Genomic DNA, 22,370 nt, shown 5'->3' with positions numbered 1-22,370 from the left:
ACACTTTGTTAATTCCAGAAGGTTGTAAAAGTGAATCACTTCAAAAGGCTTTACAAAGTTGTTTCACAACCCACCTCTCCGGGACGAATGCCAACACAGAGTCTGTCCACTGCTGGTATGTGTCTACCTGCATAAATCTAGAATAAGAGGAGGAATTTTTTAAAATAATAATCTCTTCTATGAAATCTACAGATAAAGGAATATTTTGGAACCTGGCATCTACCGCTTACAGGGACAAGAGGGTACAACATAATGAAAATTAGCATACCATCAGCAAAGTTAAATAAGAGAGGTCTAGGTAAAAACTTCTAAAAGCATACATATGGTCTCTAACAATTTAACAATCTTACTGATGAGTATGTCAAGGTGAGTAAGTTATCAAGAATTTTTTTTAATGCAAGCATCGACTTTTTGTTTGCACATTTAGAATACAGTGGTGCCTGGACCTCTTCTGAAGGCTGGCGGGGGGCAAAAGTCTTTGCTCCCCCCTGCCTGCCTTTCCGGGAGAGCGGGAAGGCAGCGCTGCCTTTTCCGCTCTCCCGGTTAGGCAGGCAGGGGGGAGCAAAGACTTTTGCCCCCTGCCCGCCTTCAGAAGAGGTCCTGGAACTCTTCTGAAGGCAGGCGGGGGGCAAAAGTCTTTGCTCCCCCCGCCTGCCTTCAAAAGCCGTCCGGGATAGCGGGAAGCGCTTCCCTGCTATCCCGGACCGCTTTTAAAATGCTGGCGGTGGGGAGCAAAGCCTTTCGCCCCCGCCGGCCTTCCTGGACCTCTTCTGAAGTCCGGAGGGGGGGGGAAGGCTTTGCTCCCCACCGCCAGCATTTAAAAGAGGTCCCCGGAGATTTCCCTATGGGCTTTCGTCTTGCGAAGCAAGCCCCTAGGGAAAATCGTCTAGCGAAGCGTCGCAAAAACCGAAAAACCCTTTCGTCTTGCGGGTTTTTCGTCTTGCGAGGCATTCGTCTTGCGGGGCACCACTGTATTCTTCATATTTTTCATAATGAAGTACAGTAAATGGAAGTTGCAAGGAGTGATTCAGAGGTAGTGTCAACAGAAAGCCAGTAGAATGATGCTTTACAGTTATGTGTTAGATCTTCAACAATGGAGTAACAGGAAGGAAAACGATACATTCCAGATGGTCCAAGGGATGCAAGCAGCTTTAGACTGATGATCAAAAGTCAAGGAAATAAGGGTCCAGGATGCCTCAGCCCCAAACAGAGGTTTCATGCTGGGCATACTGTCTTCCATTTCCAAGATAAAAGTAAAGCAAAAACACTTTTTGACACGCTGCCTGGAAGAAGATTACCTTGGTCAGTTCTTGTAATTTCAAAATATCCATTCTGCTGCCTCCATTCAAGATTCGTTGCCTTTCCTCTGCAACATCCTCATCTTCATCCATAACGGGCACCATCGTGTTTTGGGCAAACCTGAAGAAGCCAGACAGAACAAGTTCCAGGTGTGAAGAGCAGCCTTCATATACATATTGAAACACACATCCCACACTCAGAACAGTACTTTAGAAGGCAGATGCATTAAAACTAATTTCATACATACGAGACCTTTATAGGCCAAGAGTTTTCCAACATACCATCCTGTAGAGAAGAAACTATGTTGCGACAGAAGATTCAGAACAAAATAGACGACGCCCTGCACCGCCAGGGCAACCATGTTTTTTCCAGCAAAATCCCAGTGAAACGGGTTCAAGACATGTTCTTCCCCTTAGAGATGAAACCAACCAAAATCAACCTGAATTACTACCAAAATAGACAATGTGCTTCATCGGCAGCCACTGAAGTAATTGTTTTCAAATACAAAGACGGACTTTATTTTACCATTATCAATGAATTATTTTGCAGTTTCTCTAGGTGTTTCCTCCTAATGTATATGCTATGCTGGTACCTTCCAAAAAACCCCAACCCACCTCAGTTATGCTGCCTCAGATAGAGAAATAAAATAATCTATCATTTTTAGAAGGGCCAAATGCAAACACAATTTTGTATGCAGTTTGCTAATATATGATATAACTCATTGTTTTATTTTCACTAAATTTGGAATTTCAAAGTATGTCTGTGTTTTAATTGGCATTTTCTTCCGGAAAGTGAAAATTAGGTATGCCCTTTAAATGTGAACTGGATCAAAGTTCTGCACCCTCTCTACCCCTCCAGGGTGTATATTAAGTTCTGAAAGGGCCAGCTCCGTGTTCAAAAGCTTACTTGGGCATGGGGCAAAGCAGAACAATTCCACGTTCCATCTGTACTTACCAAACCGAGCATATACATCAGTCACAGCTTGGTTCATGGCTAAGTCAATGAGTCCACGACCCAGGCAGAAATGAGGAAATACTAACAGGATATTTTTCAATGTTTTATTGAACTGCAGCAGAACCTGCAAGAAACAGAAATACACAACATGCTATCCAGATTTACTCAAGAGTTCCTTTATAATTTAAGAAAATGTTGGGAGTTAGGATGAAAGGCTACACAATTCTTTACCTTACCAGTTTTTATTAGCAAGGGAAATAGGATGCAGTAATTGCCGTGTAAATGAGGATGTGCAATTGGGATGTACCAAACAGGAAATTTAGGTGGCAGATGAATGCCCCCACTCCTTTATCCAGTGCTACTGGATTAAAGGAAAAGTGGACCTATAAAAGTGGATGCTGTTTTTGGCCAACCCCCCTTTAGAACTTCTAAACATCTTACGCGGGCCACAGCAGAGAGGCTCATAGATAGCGAAAGTTCATGGCAGTTTCAGCAACTGTTTCTACCAATATCTGACTTGGCACACATCCACACATAAATACCCTTGCTGGATCATAGGTTAAAAAGTACAGTACTCTTGTCACAATAATGTCTATGACGAAAAGTCACTCACTGGGTTGTTCTCAAAGAGCTCCAGGACAAATGTAATGGCACTACTGTTGATACCAATGAAGAGGTTAATGCAAGACAAGGCAACGTAGGCAGTGCTTGGGATGCTGAAGAAGCAGGACAATGGGTACATCATAGGAATTATGGCCCATCTGCATGCAAAAACAGCAAAAAGGGGGGTAATAAATTATCTGCTTGGTGAACAAACTATGTCTGACCTTCTCTGCTTTTTTATTTTGCTGGTGGTGAGAGGTCCTGGGAAAGGGAAGAGGTCATTTCTTGGCCACCCTCTTCTTGGGTGCCCTGCCACGCAGTTGATTCCAGAGAACAAGTGTGTTAACACCTGTAGCTAACTGACTTGCCTTCAGAGAAGAAGGCTGGTGCAATGTAGACCTTTTGGGATCCCTATGAAGGCACTTCCCCTTTAATTCTGTACTGCATACCTGGTGAGTGATGTATTATTGGGTGGTAATTGGAATTGTGTTTTGGTTGCCTGAGTGAGAGTCTGTGTTGTCATGTCCAAGAGCGGGCGAAAGAGTTGTAAATTATGCTAGATGCTGCTATGCATTTTTGTAGATCCAACATTTGCTCTTTTAATAGTTTGTTGGTTTGGCATTAGTTATCTGTATGGTTGAGAGTAAGGCTTGGATGTGTAAGATACCTAAGGATATACATGCAGATCCCCCACTATCTGCCCACTTGATATGCAAAAATTCACTTATTCACACATTGGAAAATACTCCTTATTCCATTGGAAATCATTGATTTTTTATGCAAACACTCGCCTAACAAAGAATTTCCACATAACATATTGTGTTACTATCACAGTTATTTCTAGTTACTAACAATGCTGTTCTGTGGAATTTTATTGCATTTTTTCAGGTGATTTTTATCCTTAAGGTCAACTTTGAATCTGTATTTTATATTTGACCTTGCTTTTAATATAGGTTGTAAACTGCTTTGAGACTTCGTTTCTGAAAAGTATAAACTGGTATTTAAATAAATGAAACAAGCACCCACTCAATACAACAGATACCCATATTTTGAATGTGTCTGGCTTTGTTAAGAATTAATGAAATTACTTACCCATATAGAAGCAGCAATGCGATAAGTGCAGGAAGGTTGCTTGGGGACGTGTATGCTTTCTTTTTGAAACCAATGAATATTCCCACTACCAAGCCAGCACTCACTGCATAATTGACCTGGCACGGGGGGAAGAAAATGAAAACTCATTACAAACAAACAAAACACCTGGAAATCGTTTGGAGCCATATCCCCAAATTTTGTACCAGCTTTTCCAGTATTTTCCAGGATGCTTTCTACTGTGTATATTATTCTCCTGGTGAAACAGGAAAGCTGCCCAGAAATATAGGCCTTAGCTGGAAAAGATCATCAATCAGCATATTATATATTATATTTTATATTATATTATAAACTTGAGTTTGGAATATTTTTGTTGGGTCTTCTTTAAAAAGAAGGTGGCAGGAAGAGACGTGTGTGCATATCAGGGTTGGCTAACCATTGTTGCTCTGATGGGCTGCATTCACCCTTGACTAACCTTGAGGTGTGGCAACCCCACACTCCTTCTCACATGCACACAGGCACCCTTCCCAGCTGATCAGTGCAGATCAGCTGAGTTATCACCTCCTTATCAAATGACTGACTTTAGGAATTAGGAAGAGGGCGATTTGTTTCAGCGCTGTGCCTGCTTTTATTTCTTCTCCTTTTTGCCACCACCACCAAACTTGGCAGCATCTTAGGGGCCCAGAAAAAAATTTGCTTAAGGCTCCCAGGGCGGGGGTTAGCTGCACTGTCCATAATGGGCAAAACATTTTTATATGGATAAGTGCTAGAATGGGCTCCGGCACCTACAGTAAAGGATCTTGTGGCATTGCTGGGGCAATCAGTGATACGATTCAACATCCGACAACTGCATAAATCACAATGAAAATTTAATTTATCACTTCAAGGTAAATAATATGACATGGATTGGGCTGATTTTATCTGATTAGAAAGAGCTGGGTGTCTGCTGCAACAAGGTTTTGCGGAAAGGCTGCATGACAGTATTTTACTGGGCTCATTGGAGTCCATTCAACAACATATGTGACATATATATATATAAGGAGCTGCCTTATAACAAGTCGGGCGATTGCTCCATCTAGCTCAGTACAGTCTACACTGGCTGGCAGCAGGTCTCCAGGATTTCAAAGAGGTATATCTTAGCCCTATCTGGAGATGCCAGGGATTGAACCTACAACATTTTGCATGCACTACCACTGAGCTGTGGGCCTCCTCTGTACTTTCTTACATCATGTCCATCGGCTACTTACAATGTCCCAAAGGAAATTGGTAAACCAGTAAACAAAAGGCCTCACACCGCTGACAAACTGGAGGTGCTTGGCTTTGGTCATCCGTTCTTGGATAAGGTACAAGACAAAGCTTGCTGGGATGAAAGACATGGCGAAGATCACACAGATGGCAACAACAGCATCTACCGAAGTGGTCAGCCTGCAGGGAGAAAAGTAGGCGGGGACAGCTAATGATCAAGAGTTGTGTTATTATTGTTTAAAAAACCAACACCTCCATGTATGTACTGTCACCCCAGTCTCTGAGGTTCTCTCAAGATCTCACAAGATTACATCTCCAAGCATGTGGCAGTTGGTGAATATGAGCCCCCTCACATCATCTGAGCAGCCAGAAGCAACATGGCTAGGATGCATGCCATTGAACAAACAGAAGTAGTGGTATAGCGTTCAAGAGCATCTATCGAAATGTCACTACATATGTGACAAACCTGCCCACCCAGAAATAATCTGGAAAATGTGCCATTGGGTTGCCACACCAGCAGTGAATCTAGGTGAAAAACATATTTTTAAATAAGTAAGAGTAAATATAGATTAAATGTAAAAAAAAAATATGGGCTGGCATTTGATGATACTGGGAAAACCCCCCCTGCATACATGAGCAGCACCAATTCCACAATAAACTCCCACCTGAAAGCACCCTCTGTCTTCTGTTCACCCTAAACCTGTTGCTAAATGAAAGGACAGATTCTAACTAAATTAAAGAGTAGCTTGATTTCTGCACTATACTTAGTGAAAGTATCATAAATATTTTTATCTTTCATACAGGCACATTCCAAGTCACCCATGCTAGCAAGAAGGGAGGGAAACATAACAGCAAACTTTTCTTGCTTACACAGTGACTTCAGAGAGCTGCTCCTTCGTGAGGTTCAGTGGATGGTTGATAGCAGTTATGCCGTATTCCTCGGGGTCTTTGCCAGTCTGCAGATTGGCTCTCAGGATTGCATTGTTGGCTACGTTGAGAAAACTGACCATGGCATGCCAGCCTTTGTTGTTAAACCACACCTGGCAGAGGAAGTTAGCTCATTAGCAACTTGAGCAAGGCAAGTTCTGCCTCTTCTTTATTTCACCACCTGGCTATATAAGTGGAAATGGGTCAAGATCTCAGAACTTTGTTGGGGTGGTACTTCATATGTCTTGAAACAGGTGGCATTCGTCCCAAAATTTCATGTTTGCCTTTCCCTCTAAAAAGCAAATAAAAACCCCTTTTCATATCTTAAATAGAGTTTCTTTCTTTCTTTCTTTCTTTCTTTCTTTCTTTCTTTCTTTCTTTCTTTCTTTCTTTCTTTTCCTTCCTTCCTTCCTTCCTTCCTTCCTTCCTTCCTTCCTTCCTTCCTTCCTTCCAGCCTTCTCAGTTAAGGTGATACAACAAAGCCGCTGTTCCCTTAGGTGTGAATGTTAAATGCCAGGAAAGGGAAAACTTATCTATTTTTGACTATGGGTTCCTCTTGTCCCATGCCTAGAAAGCAATGGGTTCGAGTGGTTTTCCACTTGCACCACTCCTTTCCTAGGGAAATCTCACTCTTTAGAGCTCAATTGGAGCAAATGTCTACCTGGAGGAAGCCCAAATTGCCATTTGCTCCAACAGAGCACTAAAGAGCAGTTTCCCCCCAGGGGAAAGCAGTGGGATAAGAGGAAGTATTGATAAGCCCTAGGTTTTGCAGGATCCCATAGGGCAGGGATGGGAAACCTGTGGCCCTCCAGATGCTGGGTCTACAACTCCCATTAGCCACAGGCAGCAGTGGTCAGGGAAGATGGGAGTTGAATTGCATTGGTAGGGACACAGGTTCCCAATCCCTGATATAGTGCTTCTAAACACTGAACGGTTTAGTCTTAAATATAATAAATACCTTAATATTGTATTCAGTTTCCATGTACTTAAGAAAATTTGCCATTTCTTTCGAGGCAGCCATTGTTGCTTCACCCTAAATAGCAGAAAGCAAGGGCTAAATTTTTCTGCAGTGTAAACATACTTTAATGCTTATAGACATGGAGTGGGGGGAGCTTACGATTACATAAAATCAGAACAATCCTTGCTTACCCCTGTTATGTTCATCATCTGTCCAAGATCTCTCAGGAAACCAACAATCTGCTCTCCGGTGACATGCAGTATTGGGAGTTTTCCTCCAATGGAGATTCCTCCATATCTAAAACACAAAGAGGACATGACCATCAATTGGTCATGGAGAACCCATCTTTCTATGAATAGATTGATATACTGAACATTCGCTTAAGAATAAACGTGTCTTTCTTACAGAAAAGAAGTACATTACTCCATGTTGAGTGTGGAATATAATTATAAACCAGATAACAACTAGGGTAGTCATATCATGCCATCTGTTACACTTTAGCAAAGTATTTAGGCTTCAAAATTCAACAGAAAACCTACAGTGCCTTCCTACCTTTTCTCATTGACCCAGTATTTGCTCTTCAAACTGCAAAAGAAAATGAAAATATTATATTCCACACAAAGTCGGGTTCTTTCAGATTCAGGGAACTGCTGAATAAAATATCTGGGGACAATGGGCTGTATAAGAGTGTTTTCAATAAAAGTATTTTCAAAGCACAAGGACATTTGGCTTTGCAATGGAATTCCCCCTCCTCATCTCCCCACAGATTTGGGGAGGACATGGGCAGGGAGGAGAAGGAGGAGAAGTTCCATTGCGCAAGTGGAAGTACTTCATTGGATGCTGCTGAGTGTGACTTCACAAGAATGTCTAATCCTTACTCGGATGGCGAGTGATCTTACCCTCTATTGTTGTTCCTGACTACCACTCATTAATCTGACCTTGTTCAGGTACAGATGGATTGCCCAGAGATAGCCTATGCATGTACACCTGTTCTATGCTTTTTCTGTGCAGACGTTGGATGGCCATCTGTCAAGGATGACTTAGCTGAGATTCCTGCATTGCAGGGGGTTGGTCTAGATGACCCTTGGCTCCCTTCCAACTCTTTAAGTTTGCATAACAAAGCTTGAAAAGCTGTGATGCTGAACAGGAACAGTGGCAAGAGCATCACAACACCAAAGCTGCTTTTAATATAAAGCAAGAACATAGCTGCTGTGGCTTCATTAAACATATTTGTGTATAACATATAGTTTGCCCCCACAACCCAACCTTGTGCAGAGTTAGGAGCAGCAAAGTTAATTGGAAGCAATGGGTCTGCTGCTTGCACATCTAGCTCTGCACAAAACCAGGGATGGTTAAGCTGTGGCCTTCCAAATATTGTCGGACTACAACTCCCATCAACCCTGACCACTGATTGATAGTTGGGGCTGATATTATAAACCACAGTTATTTTATTCAGTGTCCTAACGAATGGAGAACTGAACAGTGGGCTGGGTATTCAAAACTATTCAAACCATTTCAAGGTAATTGTTCAGAGCCTCAGTCTATACAAGTTGCTGTGGATTTGTAAAAAAAAGTTTCCAACCTGCTTCTTATGAGGGTGGGATAGGTTTTCACCAGGAAATCGGAAATATTTCGATGAGTGAGATCCTGAAGAATTTCTGTGCTACGCTGAGCTCTCTAAAAGGCAAAGAAAAGGACAAATGGATTAAGAAAACAGCTGTTAAATCCCTCATGGTTAGAATTTGGCAGTTCAGAGAGGCAGGCACAGAAAGAAGTCACACAGCAGTGATTGCTAATTTTGATTTACAGTAAGAAATGGCTCCTCTACTGTGAAACCATAGAACTGCCCTGACTCTACTTGAAGTTTCAAGAAGAACTTATGGTCTTTTTCTATATCTTGATTTCAGATCACATAAAATACCAGTGATTTGCAATCAAAAGCCAGGCAAGTTTCACTGAAGACCACCAAAATATTTGTAAGCTTTGATAAACCTCACCCTAAAAATGTATGCAAATGACACTCAAAACCCTAGCAATGAATCTTCTCGATTGCGAACTAGTGTCATTACAGCTTTGGGGAATTAAAAGACAAGAAACAACTCGGCAGCTAGCAAAAACAACCACCCATTCACGTAGTATATGAATTTAACCACAGAGTGGCAGCACTACCCTTCATTGGAAGACAAATGAGACTATGCATGAGGGTTTTTTCAAAGTAACAAAATATGACCAACAAGCTATTTCAAGAAGAGCATTGTGAAATTGTTTTTCTGCGCAGCCCTGTTTTCTGGGGAAAAAAGCAGATAATGAAACCTCAATGTTCAGTTTGGCAGTTGCCCAACAAGATTATTAACAAATGAATCTCTCTCTCGCAGCTTAACTATTAAAAGTGATATTACTTTTCTAAATTATCTTTACAACCATCGTGAGAGGCAAATCTCTATTCTATTTTAACAGATCAGGACATTGAGGTAGAAAGCTTGGGACATACTCCAAAGGTGAGCCCACAAAAGCTGAATAGGATTTGAACTCGGGTCTCCCAGATCCAAGCTGCATTTCACAAGCACATTGGATCAACTCCACAAAAAGCAAATCCACAATAAGCTTCTTACACAAGGTGTAACTGAATAAGAAGAGCCAGCTGGATACAGACCTGAGGCTGACAATGGTTTGTTGTCATAACCATGCTTTAATGTTACATTTGAACCAGAATTATATAAGGATACTCAACAGGTCTCCCTTAAAATCCATGTACATTTTGCTTGTGAATCGCTCCTTCATGTATTAAAAGGATTTTCTCTATATGTTTTCAATATATGATATGTAGCATACTGTAGAATTTGGTGCAAAACTGGGTTCTTTTGGGAGCTTTTGGTTATAGAAGAGTGGCCGAAAGAAACCTGCATGTTCCCAAAGGAGTGTCTCAAACTTTAAAAAATTTCATAGCTGCTGCCCTTCTACTGTGGCTCCCCATATCCCCACATGCTCATTTCCACTATAGCAATCCTTCCAAGATGGCCAAATACTACAACTGACAAACTGAGTGAGTGAAGCAAATTATGGAAAGTAACACAAATGTGGGACGTGGGTGGCGCTATGGGTTAAACCACAGAGCCTAGGACTTGCCGATCAGAAGGTTGGCGGTTCAAATCCCCGTGACGGGGTGAGCTCCCGTTGCTCGGTCCCTGCTCCTGCCAACCTAGCAGTTTGAAAGCACATCAAAGTGCAAGTAGATAAATAGGTACCGCTCCGTCGGGAAGGTAAACGGCGTTTCCGTGCGCTGCTCTGGTTCACCAGAAGCAGCTTAGTCATGCTGGCCACATGACCCAGAAGCTGTACACCGGCTCCCTCGGCCAGTAAAGCGAGATGAGCGCTGCAACCCCAGAGTCGGCCACAACTGGACCTAATGGTCAGGGGTCCCTTTACCTTTAAACACAAATGTATTGTAAATGCAAAATTTGGTGTGTGTGAGTTTTAGCATACTTTCAATCCACCAGAAAACAATTCAGTGGCAACCACAGTGCTTCAAACAGGCAAATGGCAACCAAGCAGTCTTTCTTACCTGTGGGGGAGGAAGTCCTCCAGCTCCCAAAGGACACTCCGGTAGCATGGTGAGTTTCTTCCGAGTACTGCATTTGCAGGATGGTGAGGGGTTCTGGGGATGCCACGTATTAGTTTGGAAAAGGGCAGCTATGTTATAAGGGACAGCCGGTGTCCTCCAGGCAGTTGATGCATTAACGCAAGGGTAGTTCCTACACAAGGAGACAAGAGCACACATGATCTCATTAGCAATGTTAATATCAAACGGGCCATGCTAGGTCTCGGAAAATTTGCAATTATATATCTCGCCTTTACAGTACCAACCGTTAAAAAGGAGCAGTTTCCTTAAACACATTACAAACCCAACTCCATGTATCAAGTATAGGGCTGAGCGATGTCAGGTTTTCAACTTCATGATATACAGTATCACCAGCTAAACACTGCAATATATCACGATGTCTGAAACAGTTACGTAGAGTTACGTAGAGGTGAATGGGGTGATGTTCTGGCAACTGCTACTACTTAGGAGTCTAAAACATTCATTTTTATTTTTCAAATATTGTTGCAAGTGGTATTGTATAGTACAGAGCAACAAGGGCACGACAAGAATCGTGAGAGAAGTGATGACTGACTTCATGAATTTTCCCATATAATGATTTTTTTTCATATAATGATTTTTTACATAGCACAGGCGCAAATTGTGATTTGTGATATATCGTCATGTCCAGTGTTACAAAACAGTTACCACAATGTGGACTTCAAACCAATTTTGGACGGTGTATCAATACATCACCCAGTCCTAATCACCTATCCTGTAACTAAAGGGCTATTTATACTACAAGCCCATACAACCTGTTTGGGGCACATCTAGGCCAGGGATTCTCAAGCTTTTTGAACCAAGGGGCACATTTTAACATTAATGGAGCTATTGTGGACACCAATAGATATTGTGGAGGCAACCCATGTGTGGAGCGACCCCTAAGTCCTTATACAGAACCATTCCTTTCTTTGTATTTCATATTTTTATTCTCTTAAATTTGGGGTGCTTTGCTGTGTTTCTCTACACAGCACAGGGGACATGAATTCAATTGTGGGTCTGACTTTGTGGAACTCCCTCACAGCTGAGATCAGAAAGGCCCCTTGCCCTGCTGATCTTAAGGCACTTTTTATTACAGGAGGTATTTTAAGTAAATTGCATTATGCTTATTTTAGGTTTGCACTATTTTATATATACACACTGCCCATCTTACTCGGTTTTCCACGCCACTCTGGGCAGCTTCCAACAGAATATACAAAAACACAGCAGAACATCACACATGAAAAGCTTCCCAAAACAGGGCTGCCTTCAGATGTCTATGGAGGGTTGTATCTCTTTGACATCTGATGGGAGGGTTTTCCGCAGGGCAGGTACCACTACCAAGAAGGCCCTCTGCCTGGTTCCCTGTAACCTCACCATGTCATTTGATTGATGAATTTATTTCATGATTGTTGTGTAACCTTCTATGGTGAAAAGCAGTTTACAAATTCGGAAATAAAATAATTAAACCAACAGACAAAATCCCCAGTTTTGTCACTGGTGACAACAACATTCTCCGAGATTTTCACTGCTGGGAAAATTCCAAGGCCAGTTCCCTACTGTTTCAAGCACTACTGATGCCACCCTGCAATTGAATAGATTAGATTAGTAGAGAGAACAAAGTGACTTACTGAAGGGTCTCTCTCTTCAAGCAGCGATTTCCAAATCCCGGTTTATTTAAGAAGGCGTCAATAAGAGAAACCATCTGCTCACTGCCAGGCCGCTCATTGCTAATGAGATTGGATGAGATTTAAGGTTATAAAAAGATGCTGACTGCAGATGTAAGACAGTGGCGAATGAAAATCGGCTGATCACACAGGTAGGGTCAAGCCACAGGATATGTTAATGATCAACTGCCCATTGTAGGATAAGGCATACTAAGTGTAAAAGGATTATAGGAAGGACAATGACCCATGACCAAGGCACTGATTTCTAAATGCAAGATGAAAACCACACACACATCCATTCCTTGTTAACAAGAAGACAATAGTTTTTGTGTCGGAGAGATAATTCCCTGTGCTGTACCTTGTCCATCCATATCTCCTGGTTATCTACACATTTTCCATATAGTCTAATGCTTTGGGCTGGTTCAGAGAGTCTGTATGTATTTTGTACTGGTTTCATACAGTCTTTCCATCCTGCTTTCCAGGTGGAAAAATTATGGAAATGGAGCACACACATGTATACAAGTGACACACATCAAAATGGTGTGTGTGCCCACAGGTTTTTTAATGTTTGAGGTTCTACAAACTGGCCATAAGTGACAAGCATTCACATTCACCCAGACATCACCTATCTGCATATTTTTGACACTGCAATAACTTAGCTATTTAGAGCAGTGTGGACAGACAGAAAAAGAAAAATATTGAGCAGCAAACCCAGTGTCTTGTTTTCATTACACAGAAGCCAGAGTATCTCAAACAAAGCAGAAATTGTACACGGCATTTTAATGGATCTACTGAATTAGCTAGCAACAATCCTAGAAGGTAGGGCAGTGCTACTGTTACGCCAAAAACATGACGCTAGCTAGCCAGGAGGAAGATGCAAAATCTAGGCTGGAAGAAAAGATCAGTCGTGATCTGAAAAAGTCTGAGAATGACTTCAGCAGCTAACTACGGACTACATGATTTAAACCAGAATGAAGCAGCAGGGAACTAGAATCCACTCAGCAACAAGGCACCACAAGTGCTATTTAGGAACGAGTGAGGAAGGTCTTTTCTGACCTGAAGAAAGTGAACTGGTGCCCATAGATCCAAGGGTGGAGAGTTAAACTGGGGTATTCACCAAATGGAGGAATGATTACTGTAAGTATCAGAGCCAGCAGCACAAAGCTGGCAGGTAGAACAATCTGCAGGCAATATGGAAAATGTCAGCCACCAGCAGGATTCACAGCACACCAGCGGTATCCAAGTACCACTCAGATAACACAGAAGCGCACTGACTAACAACACAAGTGGACACTTGTGCTGGAAGTCCACATAGGTCTGATAACACTACATGTCATACATCAAAGAATAAGAGTCAAATCTGCATTTTATAACTCACGTTTTTCTTTAATCGTCCCAAATTTAAAGAGAATGGCAGCATAAGCTAATAGCATACAGTATTATGCTATAGCGGGACGCGGGTGGCGCTGTGGGTAAAAGCCTCAGCGCCTAGGGCTTGCCGATCGAAAGGTCGGCGGTTCGAATTCCCACGGCGGGGTGCCCTCCCATTGCTCGGTCCCAGCGTCTGCCAACCTAGCAGTTCGAAAGCACCCCCGGGTGCAAGTAGATAAATAGGGACCGCTTACTGGCGGGAAGGTAAACGGTGTTTCCGTGTGCTGCGCTGGCTCGCCAGATGCAGCTTTGTCACGCTGGCCACGTGACCCGGAAGTGTCTCCGGACAGCGCTGGCCCCCGACCTCTTAAGTGAGATGGGCGCACAACCCTAGAGTCTGTCAAGACTGGCCTGTACGGGCAGGGGTACCTTTACCTTTTTATTATGCTATAGCACATTATGCTAATAGCATATTAGTATATAACTAGAGATTATAAGAATGTGGGAACATAGGAAGATTATAAGAATGTAGGAACAGAGGAAGACCCCTCTTCACAAGTCAGACCATTGCTTCATCAAGCTCAGTACGGTTTACAATGGGACCTACTGCACACAAATCAATGTGCTCTGCCAGAGCTATGGCCTTTCCACATGTATGGATACATGGAGTTTTCAGTACCTATGGAATATGACGATTTTGTTCTCAGTTTTTGTCTGTATTTGGATACCTTGTTCTCCACTCAAATCGAACTTGCACAATTGGGCTTCTCTTACAGAAGCGTGTTGTTTTCTTAATTGTAATGGGATGCATCATTGACAGTAAAGGACAATAGGCCACCTACTCAAGTGGATGTCTCTGTTCTAAGATCTCATAATTTAAAAAAACAAAAACAGCTACATTCTTGGCTGCTGTTATTAAAACGTGCAGCAAGTTGATAGCAGAATTTATATCATCACCCTGATGTCAATAGCAAATTAGTGGAAGTACGTATGTATGCTGCTCTGGATAATTCTGAAGACCTGGTATAATTTGTTGTAGACTGTATACACCCAATGAAATTAATTGACAGAAGCCGGCCTTAGCTTGATTTGTATCTGGAAAGAATGTTTTAGGATCTGGTTTATCGAGCTGCATTTTTAAGTACAGCCCAGTGATAGGCTTATAATGTAGTGAGGTGCTTTTACAATAAGACTGTACTTCTTTCTCCCCTTAAGCCTGTTATAAATGCAGGTGTGTATAATTGTGAATGCCATATGGAAGAAACTAGGCATGCGCAGAGTTTGTCTGAGGCCCGGAGCGGGAGTCTTGTTAGAATAAAGTTCTAAACTCAAACAAAAAAGCCGGGGGGTGGGGCCCCTGGCCAGCTTAGCCCTCTGAAAAATGGGGGCAGTATACTGGGCTGCCCCCCCACCCCACATGGGCCTGGAAGAAGCCCTTGTGACTGTAATGGAGGAGTACATACCTGAGCAAGGAAGTCTTTAAAGCTACGTGTACTGTGGTGGAATCGTTTGATGAAAAGTGCTTTGATCTGCTGAAAGGTAAGTTGGCAACCTTTGTTCTGCCTCGATCCTTTCCCGCCGCTCCCATCCCCTTCCTGTGCCACAGGCATCCGAGAAGTGCCATTGGCTGCTGGAGCAGTCTGGTGGGCTCCCTCTTCTTGTCCAGCAGCACCGTTCTCCTGTGCAGCTCCTAAAGTTTGCAGATCAAAGTTGCCATGCCAATTTATTCATTTACATTTACATTTTTTTGCCTTGCCATTCATGAAACTGTTGAGTTTCTCCAGGGTTTGATCGTTTAGAAAACACCACTTCCAAAGTGGCATGATAATAGCGGAGCTACACTTGCAGCAGGAAACGTTTACAGATCTAATAGAAAATAAACTCAGCAAATGCCTACCGTACTGGTTCAGGTCTTCCCCATTTTCCATCAGTTTGTGAGCTGATGAGCTACATCTGTTTGATTCTGGATTTGCATCGCTATGGCTAAAATAAAAGCATGGCCCCACTGGACCTAGAACCGATGCTCAAATAGGTTCCCTAACCCTTTCATTGTTGAAGAATGCCCTCAACTGGAAACCTCTAGAAAAACATACCCATAGCTTAAGATCATAATGGTCTGGAGTTCCCTATTCCTACCCTACCAATGGCTAGGGATGTAAGAAGGCATCCTTCTAGGGAATGGAGCTGGGACTTTCTACAGTTCTGCCACTGATCTACAGCCCTTCCCACACACTAGTGGCTCTTGTTTTCAAATCAGTAGTCTATTAAGATGTGGCAGATATTTAAATCAACTTTTTAGCATGGTACTAGATGACAAGAGAGTTTACCTGCATTCTGTATTCCAGGGGCAGCCTCTGCTGTAACCTTCAAGAAAACCTGCAAGAGAGATGCATAAATATGTTCTGTGGGGACATGAGGGTCTTGGAACATCCTCTTCCCTCTGCCCCACAGTAATGTAGGCAAAGAGCTTGAATTTACTGGAAAACAGTAGAACCTACTGTACCATTAAGGTAAAGGTAAAGGGACCTCTGACCATTAGGTCCAGTCGTGACCGACTCTGGGGTTGCGGCGCTCATCTCACTTTACTGGCTGAGGGAGCTTCCGGGCCATGTGGCCAGCATGACTAAGCCGCTTCTGGCGAACCAGAGCAGTGCACGGAAACGCTGTTTACCTTCCCGCCAGAGCGGTACCTATTTATCTACTTGCACTTTGACGTGTTGACAAACTGCTAGGTTGGCAGGAACAGGGACCGAGCAACAGGAGCTCACCCCATCGCGGGGATTTGAACCACCAACCTTCTGATTGGCAAGTCCTAGGCTCTGTGGTTTAACCCACAGCGCCACCCGTGTCCCCACTGTACCATTAGCTTCCCATAAATCCAGATAGGATTCTTGTTGTCTTAAGAACTCAGACACACACTTAATATTTACAAAAATCTTATTACTGATAGGGTATAAATGTCCATCCAAAATTATGAAAGAAAAGGCGGGAGGGACAGAGAGCGAGAATACTCCACAAAGTTAACAACCTCTTCAAGGGGCGTGTCGGAGATCCCAAAACTGCTGAGTCCCACATCTGCCAGGGTTTCCTCCAATTCCCTGAAGAGACTTGCATATGCTCGCTGTTTGAAATTCTTACTGGGTAGAAGATAGATAAGTTCCTGACCAATACTTTCTATTAACTTGGCTTCTGGAACATGGTGGTGGATCAGTTCATTTAGTTCATTCACATCACCTGCAAAGAGGCAGAACAGAGTTTGGAAAAAATGAATGGCGAATTGCTTGTTTAAGTATTTACTTGCTTCCGACCTTTATATCCCAGCTTTCCCCAAAGGAGTTGAAGGTGCCTTCCATTGTTCTTCTCCCCCTCCCCATTTTATCCTCATAACAACCATGTGATACAGGCTAGGCCTTGAAGGTTATGACTGGAATAAGGTCATCCAGTAAGCTTCATAAATGAGTCAAGATTTGAGCCCTGGTCTCCCACATCCTAGTCTGACACTGATCACTACGCCATACTGGATCGACAGTTGTTTGAATTTCAACAAGCCAGTTAGGAAGAGCTGTCCTCCCAAGATACACAGTACATGTAGAGGCTTACTAGAGACTGTAATCACCATAGGAGCCAACTCCTTGGAGCCAAGGTCCCTTTGCCCCCCTCAATAAAATATTTGAGGGAACCAGGGGCCCCCAAAGTTGATGGGCCCCTGGTGGGTGTGTGCTGCTTCTTGTGATCTATTATGTGGGGCAGGACTTACCTGCCCCCCAATATTTTATTCATTGGCACCCCTGCCAAAAAACACAGGAAGATCTCCCCTGGGTCAGAAGTAGGATCCACCTAGCATCCTGTTTCCAAGGATGAGGCCTCTTAAGAGGGGCACAAGCAAGGCATGAACGCCCTTCCCAGTTTGTTTGTCCCAGCTGCCTCTGAACATGGACACTCCATTTAGTTATCATAGTTACGGCCCATGGAGGTATAGGTAACTCAATAAACATTATCATAATGTTGTGCAATGAACAAGTCGGCCAAACCCTGTTCTCACCATCCAGTTCCTGTTCCACAGTTTCGGCTTTGTTTGTGGGCACACAGCTGGAGCAGGAACATGAGCATTTGGATCCCAGGCTGCAAGAGGTCTAAAATCAGATAAGCAAGATGAAGGTGAATGAGGAACAAGTCACATTATCAGCTTCAATGTGATCATAATACGCACTAAGTATAGTGTTTATCAGGAATGATTGCTGATCAGGCTTTCCAAATAATTGTTTTCAACCTTTGTTGAACCAGCTATTCTTGGGAACTGCTTGATACTTTGGTTGGGAGTTCCTAGGAGTTGGCAATTTTGTAGGCATGCCTTTTATAGTGTTCCTTGTATTTTGCAGTTCAAGGCTGCCCTATCGTAAGTCACATGCAATCGTTAAAATTACCTTGTGGACAATGGTGGAAAGGTGAGCTGGAAACCTTAAGAGGGAAAAACAAATAAATACGGAGAATAATAAGGGCTTGTGTAACCTTTGTATTCAAGTGGTACTGCAATGTACGCTGTTCTTGATTATGAGTGAGGACATGAGAACATAAGACAAGCTGGCTGGATCAGGCCAGTGGCCCATGTTGTCCAGCCATTGATAGCTTTATCCTCCATGAATTCATCTTATCATTTTTTTAAAGCCATCCAAATTCGTGGCCACCTCTGCTACCTGTGGCAGCAAGTTCCACTCTTTAACTAAGCTCTCATTATTTCTGTCCTGAATCTCCCAACCTTCCTCTTCACTGCATGTCCACGACTTCTAGTGTCATAAGTTACGGAGAAAAACTTTTCTCTATCCAATTCATCAACACCATACATAATCTTATAAATATCTCTTACAGTGGTACCTCAGTTTACGAACTTAATCCGTTCCTGAAGTCCGGTCTTAAACCAAATCCGTTCTTAAACCAAAGCGTGCTTTCCCTAATGAGGCCTCCCACCCCCGGTGCCCTTCCACCATTCGGCTTCCATTCATAGACCAAGGTAAGGTTCGCAAACTGAAACACTACTTCCGGTTTTGCAGAGTCCGTAAACTGAATAGTTCATAAACAGGGCTGTTCGTAAACCGAGGTACACTGTACTTGCCCTTCTATAAACTAAAAAAATCTCAAATGCTGCAACTTTTCCTCATAGACAACCCCCCCTTATCATTTTGGGCATGCAAAATGATTTGAGAAGATGCAGACTAGAATTCACTGTCTGGTCTAACTAACGTGAATGAGCTTTCTTTGTATGATATATTAAACTAGCTAACACAGCCGATTAATTAATCACTGTTAACAACCAATACATTACAAAGAAAGGTAAGTTGTCTTATTGCTCAGAAACAGCTTCTGGTTTACACATAGGAACTTTCAGATCAAGGACTTGTTTCATCATAGAATTTCTTGTTCTTTATTTTAGACTTTTAGGTTTTGAAAACACTGAGTTAGAGCTGCATGGTCTTTTTTCAGCATATTATCATCATCTTATTTTCAACTTCCCCTCTCCACCCAACTGTCACCCACTTTTTCTGTCCCAACATTAGAGGCTTTTCCACTCAACTGCCCTGTGTTCTATGGTGTCAATGGAGTAGGAATTATAGAACCTCACTGGCAAACCTTGAAGGGTGCGGAGCTGGAGAGAAGTCTGAAGAATTGCAGACAGGAAAGGTCAGTTACCTGTCCCTGATTAATCAAAGTGCCTCTTGTTCCTCCCCCCCCCCCATTAAGCAGAATGTATACAAATAAAATGTCACTCGCAGTGTACTGTATTTGTATTTGAATATTGGGGGATGAATAATGCTTACAGGTTACTTGTGCAAAATGGTGCCAAACACTTACAGCCTCCTTTCCTCCACTGTCTTGGATGTTTTTCATCTTGCGGACTAAGGTGAGATAGAAGCCTGTGCCAAAGGAATTCTTTAGGAAAACAGGGGATCCTGAGCAGTGCAGCCTTCCCTGGGAAATGATAGCAACCCGGTCGCCAAGGATGTCTGCCTCATCCATGTGGTGAGTAGACAGAATGATGGTTCTCCCTAAATGGGATCAAAAAATAGTAAATCACATGTGAAAACACTGGCTGCAGGCCTCTTGTCTATTATATAACCAGACATTACTTAATAACCTTAGGGAGTTAGCATGCAAAAGCTTGACAGTCAATAACATGGGACAATTATGTAAAGCTGAGAGGCTGGGGCAGATATTCCACCCACCCGGGGGGGGGGGATATCTAAGCATTGTCACCGCTACTAACAATCAACAACTACGTAATTTGCTGAATTTAGCCAAAACAGATACTCAGTGCACCGCATATGCAGAGCCTATAATCTGTCAATCTTTGCTGCCTTTTCATTTGAATGGGAAGATTCCTTCATAGTTCTTCAGAAAGAATGTATAATTATTAACAGGTAGATGGACCACAAATTGCAGCCTTAGACAGTGAGAGATCAAGCACAGTCTGCTTCATCTGAAATCCATGGTCCTTTTCTGTGTATACACACACACAGACTGCTATCTTTACATCATCAAGAAGCTTTTCATCCTGAGGACAAATTACCTGAACGATACTTCAGCAGGAGGTCCCAAATGGATCGTCTGGAATACGGATCAACTCCTGAAGTGGGTTCATCTAGGACAACCACTTTTGCTTCGCCTACAAACGCGATGGCGATGGACAGCTTTCGCTGCATACCACCTAAGGAAAACGAGAGAGCAGCTAGAGTCAGCTAGAGGAAAGAGACTGCTCCTCAACAAGCAATAATCAAATATTTAATGTAACAGACGATTTAGCACTTAAAGGCTGACATGTTAAATGTAGGATAAGCTTTTTGTAGACCAGAGACCACTTAAAAGCTTATGCCGCAATAAATGCGTTAAGACTGCAAGGCGCCACAAGACTCCTGGCTGATTCTGATACAACAGGCAAAACACTGCTGTTGCTTTGGGATTTCTTAAAAAGCTATATTCTGCTTTACCATATAAAATATGGTAAGCAGCTCACAAAGAAAACGACAAAGAACATCAACATGCAAAATAGGTTGAAAGCAAAAGCACATTTCTGCAATCCTTCAGAGAAATTAGATATCTGAGCATAGAATATCCCAGTCTCAGGAATGGCTCAGACCATGTGAACATCACATCCCACATCCTTTTCAGCCTTAGGATAAGCAAACAACATGCAGTCACAGAGGGAGAATACTCCTCTGTTATGTATCAGTGAACAAAACCATATGTGGGGAAGACCCTGTTATAAAATAAAGTGATGTAGCTTCATCAGGTTCTCATGCCACTAAGAGGTGCAAAAATATCAGCTATTTAATCATGCACTCTACTTTTTACTGTACTTTTACTACAATTTTGCCAATATGTGCTGGGATGAACATGGGTGAGGTTAAACAGAACATCTAACTCTGCCCTCAGAGGCAGCAGTGAATGGTTAATATTCAAGAGCTAAAAAGGCGCACAGGACTTTGAGGGTTCAAACCTTTGGATACCTGATAAGTTTTGAGCCTCTTCATTCCTTTTATGTGGAAGGCCTATGTCCTCCAGCATCATTTCCATTTCCAGTTCTGCCTCCTCTCTGGTTCTCCCTTTTAGCTGGGCATAAAACAGGATGTGTTCTGCAACAGTAAGGCTATAGAAAAGAAACAGTGCTGTTTTAAGTTGGCCAAAAGAGACAAAGCATGTTGCACTATTATACTGCAGAAACAAGACGCAAAAGCTTCCATCCACAGAGAGCTGAAGCCAGTTTGACAGAGAGGCCTCTGCTGTAAGCTCATCTGGTACAAGGTTCCTGAAACGATTCAGAAGCTTGCAAGCCTTGTTTATTCAGAGGTGACATAAGGGAAAAGGGAATACAGTACTATAATGTCAGAGCTAAGCTTTTCTCTAACCACTTCTGTCTACAACCTAGAAGATTTTGTGAGGGGGAGAAGAAGTAACAGTCCGCTGGAAATGCAACATCATCATAGAAAAAGTTTTGCAGGTTCGAAACGGATTGGCTCTCTTCTTCCCTCAAAATGGTAACAAACACCCATTAACTCGCCTCTGAGTTGCAGAGTGATGTAATCCTTTTGAGTCTCAGTGTTGACATTTTGCCTAAGTTCATTCCCACGAGTGTGAATTATGGTCCTAACTAAAGCCTAAATAATTATCACAGAGCAAAACTAACACAAGCACACTTTCATGTTGGGGTTGCTTGTATCAATGTGTGTCTGCTAGGCGAACAGAAGACTTGCATCAGGTAGTCAGAACAATTACAGCCTTTCAAGTTAGGAAACACATTACAAGTTTGAAGCAAATCCCTGGCAGCACTTACTGATTGAACAAGATGTTGTACTGAGGGCACATGCCTAGACTCTGCTGTATGGAGTCCAAGTCTGTCTGGATGTCTTTCCCACCAACCAGTATTGTTCCAGATGTAGGTGGAAACAGACCGGTGAGGATAGACCTAGCCAAACAACATGAGAAACAGGTAATGTTTATCAATAATTATACAGCTGTTATTTACAAAATAAAAAAAAACCAAAGCAGTATCAGATAAGTTGAGATAATGTCCTGGGGCACCACTAGGTGGCACTTTTGTCTATAGACACGTTTTGGAAAAAATGCAAATCTAAAGGCAGCTTTACAGATC

The 22,370-nt window shown here is 42.6% G+C and overlaps 1 protein-coding gene across 1 annotated transcript in view; it reads right to left on the bottom strand.

The window, feature by feature from the left end:
• Positions 1-22,370, bottom strand: part of ABCA4 (ATP binding cassette subfamily A member 4) — a 100,555-nt gene that overhangs the window by 5,771 nt on the left and 72,414 nt on the right. The window contains exons 21-43 of the mRNA XM_081914071.1: positions 22,053-22,184; positions 21,229-21,368; positions 20,292-20,429; positions 19,577-19,770; positions 17,772-17,862; positions 16,758-16,963; positions 16,057-16,105; positions 15,193-15,419; positions 13,415-13,539; positions 12,323-12,421; positions 10,638-10,827; positions 8,658-8,752; positions 7,628-7,660; positions 7,267-7,372; positions 7,076-7,150; positions 6,061-6,230; positions 5,193-5,370; positions 3,949-4,064; positions 2,867-3,014; positions 2,254-2,377; positions 1,581-1,710; positions 1,299-1,419; positions 75-137 (exon numbers count right to left, since the gene is read on the bottom strand). Coding sequence (XP_081770197.1) covers positions 75-137; positions 1,299-1,419; positions 1,581-1,710; positions 2,254-2,377; positions 2,867-3,014; positions 3,949-4,064; positions 5,193-5,370; positions 6,061-6,230; positions 7,076-7,150; positions 7,267-7,372; positions 7,628-7,660; positions 8,658-8,752; positions 10,638-10,827; positions 12,323-12,421; positions 13,415-13,539; positions 15,193-15,419; positions 16,057-16,105; positions 16,758-16,963; positions 17,772-17,862; positions 19,577-19,770; positions 20,292-20,429; positions 21,229-21,368; positions 22,053-22,184 — 2,950 coding nt within the window. The remainder of the gene's footprint in view (positions 1-74; positions 138-1,298; positions 1,420-1,580; positions 1,711-2,253; positions 2,378-2,866; positions 3,015-3,948; positions 4,065-5,192; positions 5,371-6,060; positions 6,231-7,075; positions 7,151-7,266; positions 7,373-7,627; positions 7,661-8,657; positions 8,753-10,637; positions 10,828-12,322; positions 12,422-13,414; positions 13,540-15,192; positions 15,420-16,056; positions 16,106-16,757; positions 16,964-17,771; positions 17,863-19,576; positions 19,771-20,291; positions 20,430-21,228; positions 21,369-22,052; positions 22,185-22,370) is intronic.

Source organism: Podarcis melisellensis (assembly GCF_964234715.1).
Source record: "Podarcis melisellensis genome assembly, chromosome: 6".
NCBI lineage: Eukaryota > Metazoa > Chordata > Lepidosauria > Squamata > Lacertidae > Podarcis > Podarcis melisellensis.
This window is presented reverse-complemented; position numbering and strand designations above follow the sequence as displayed.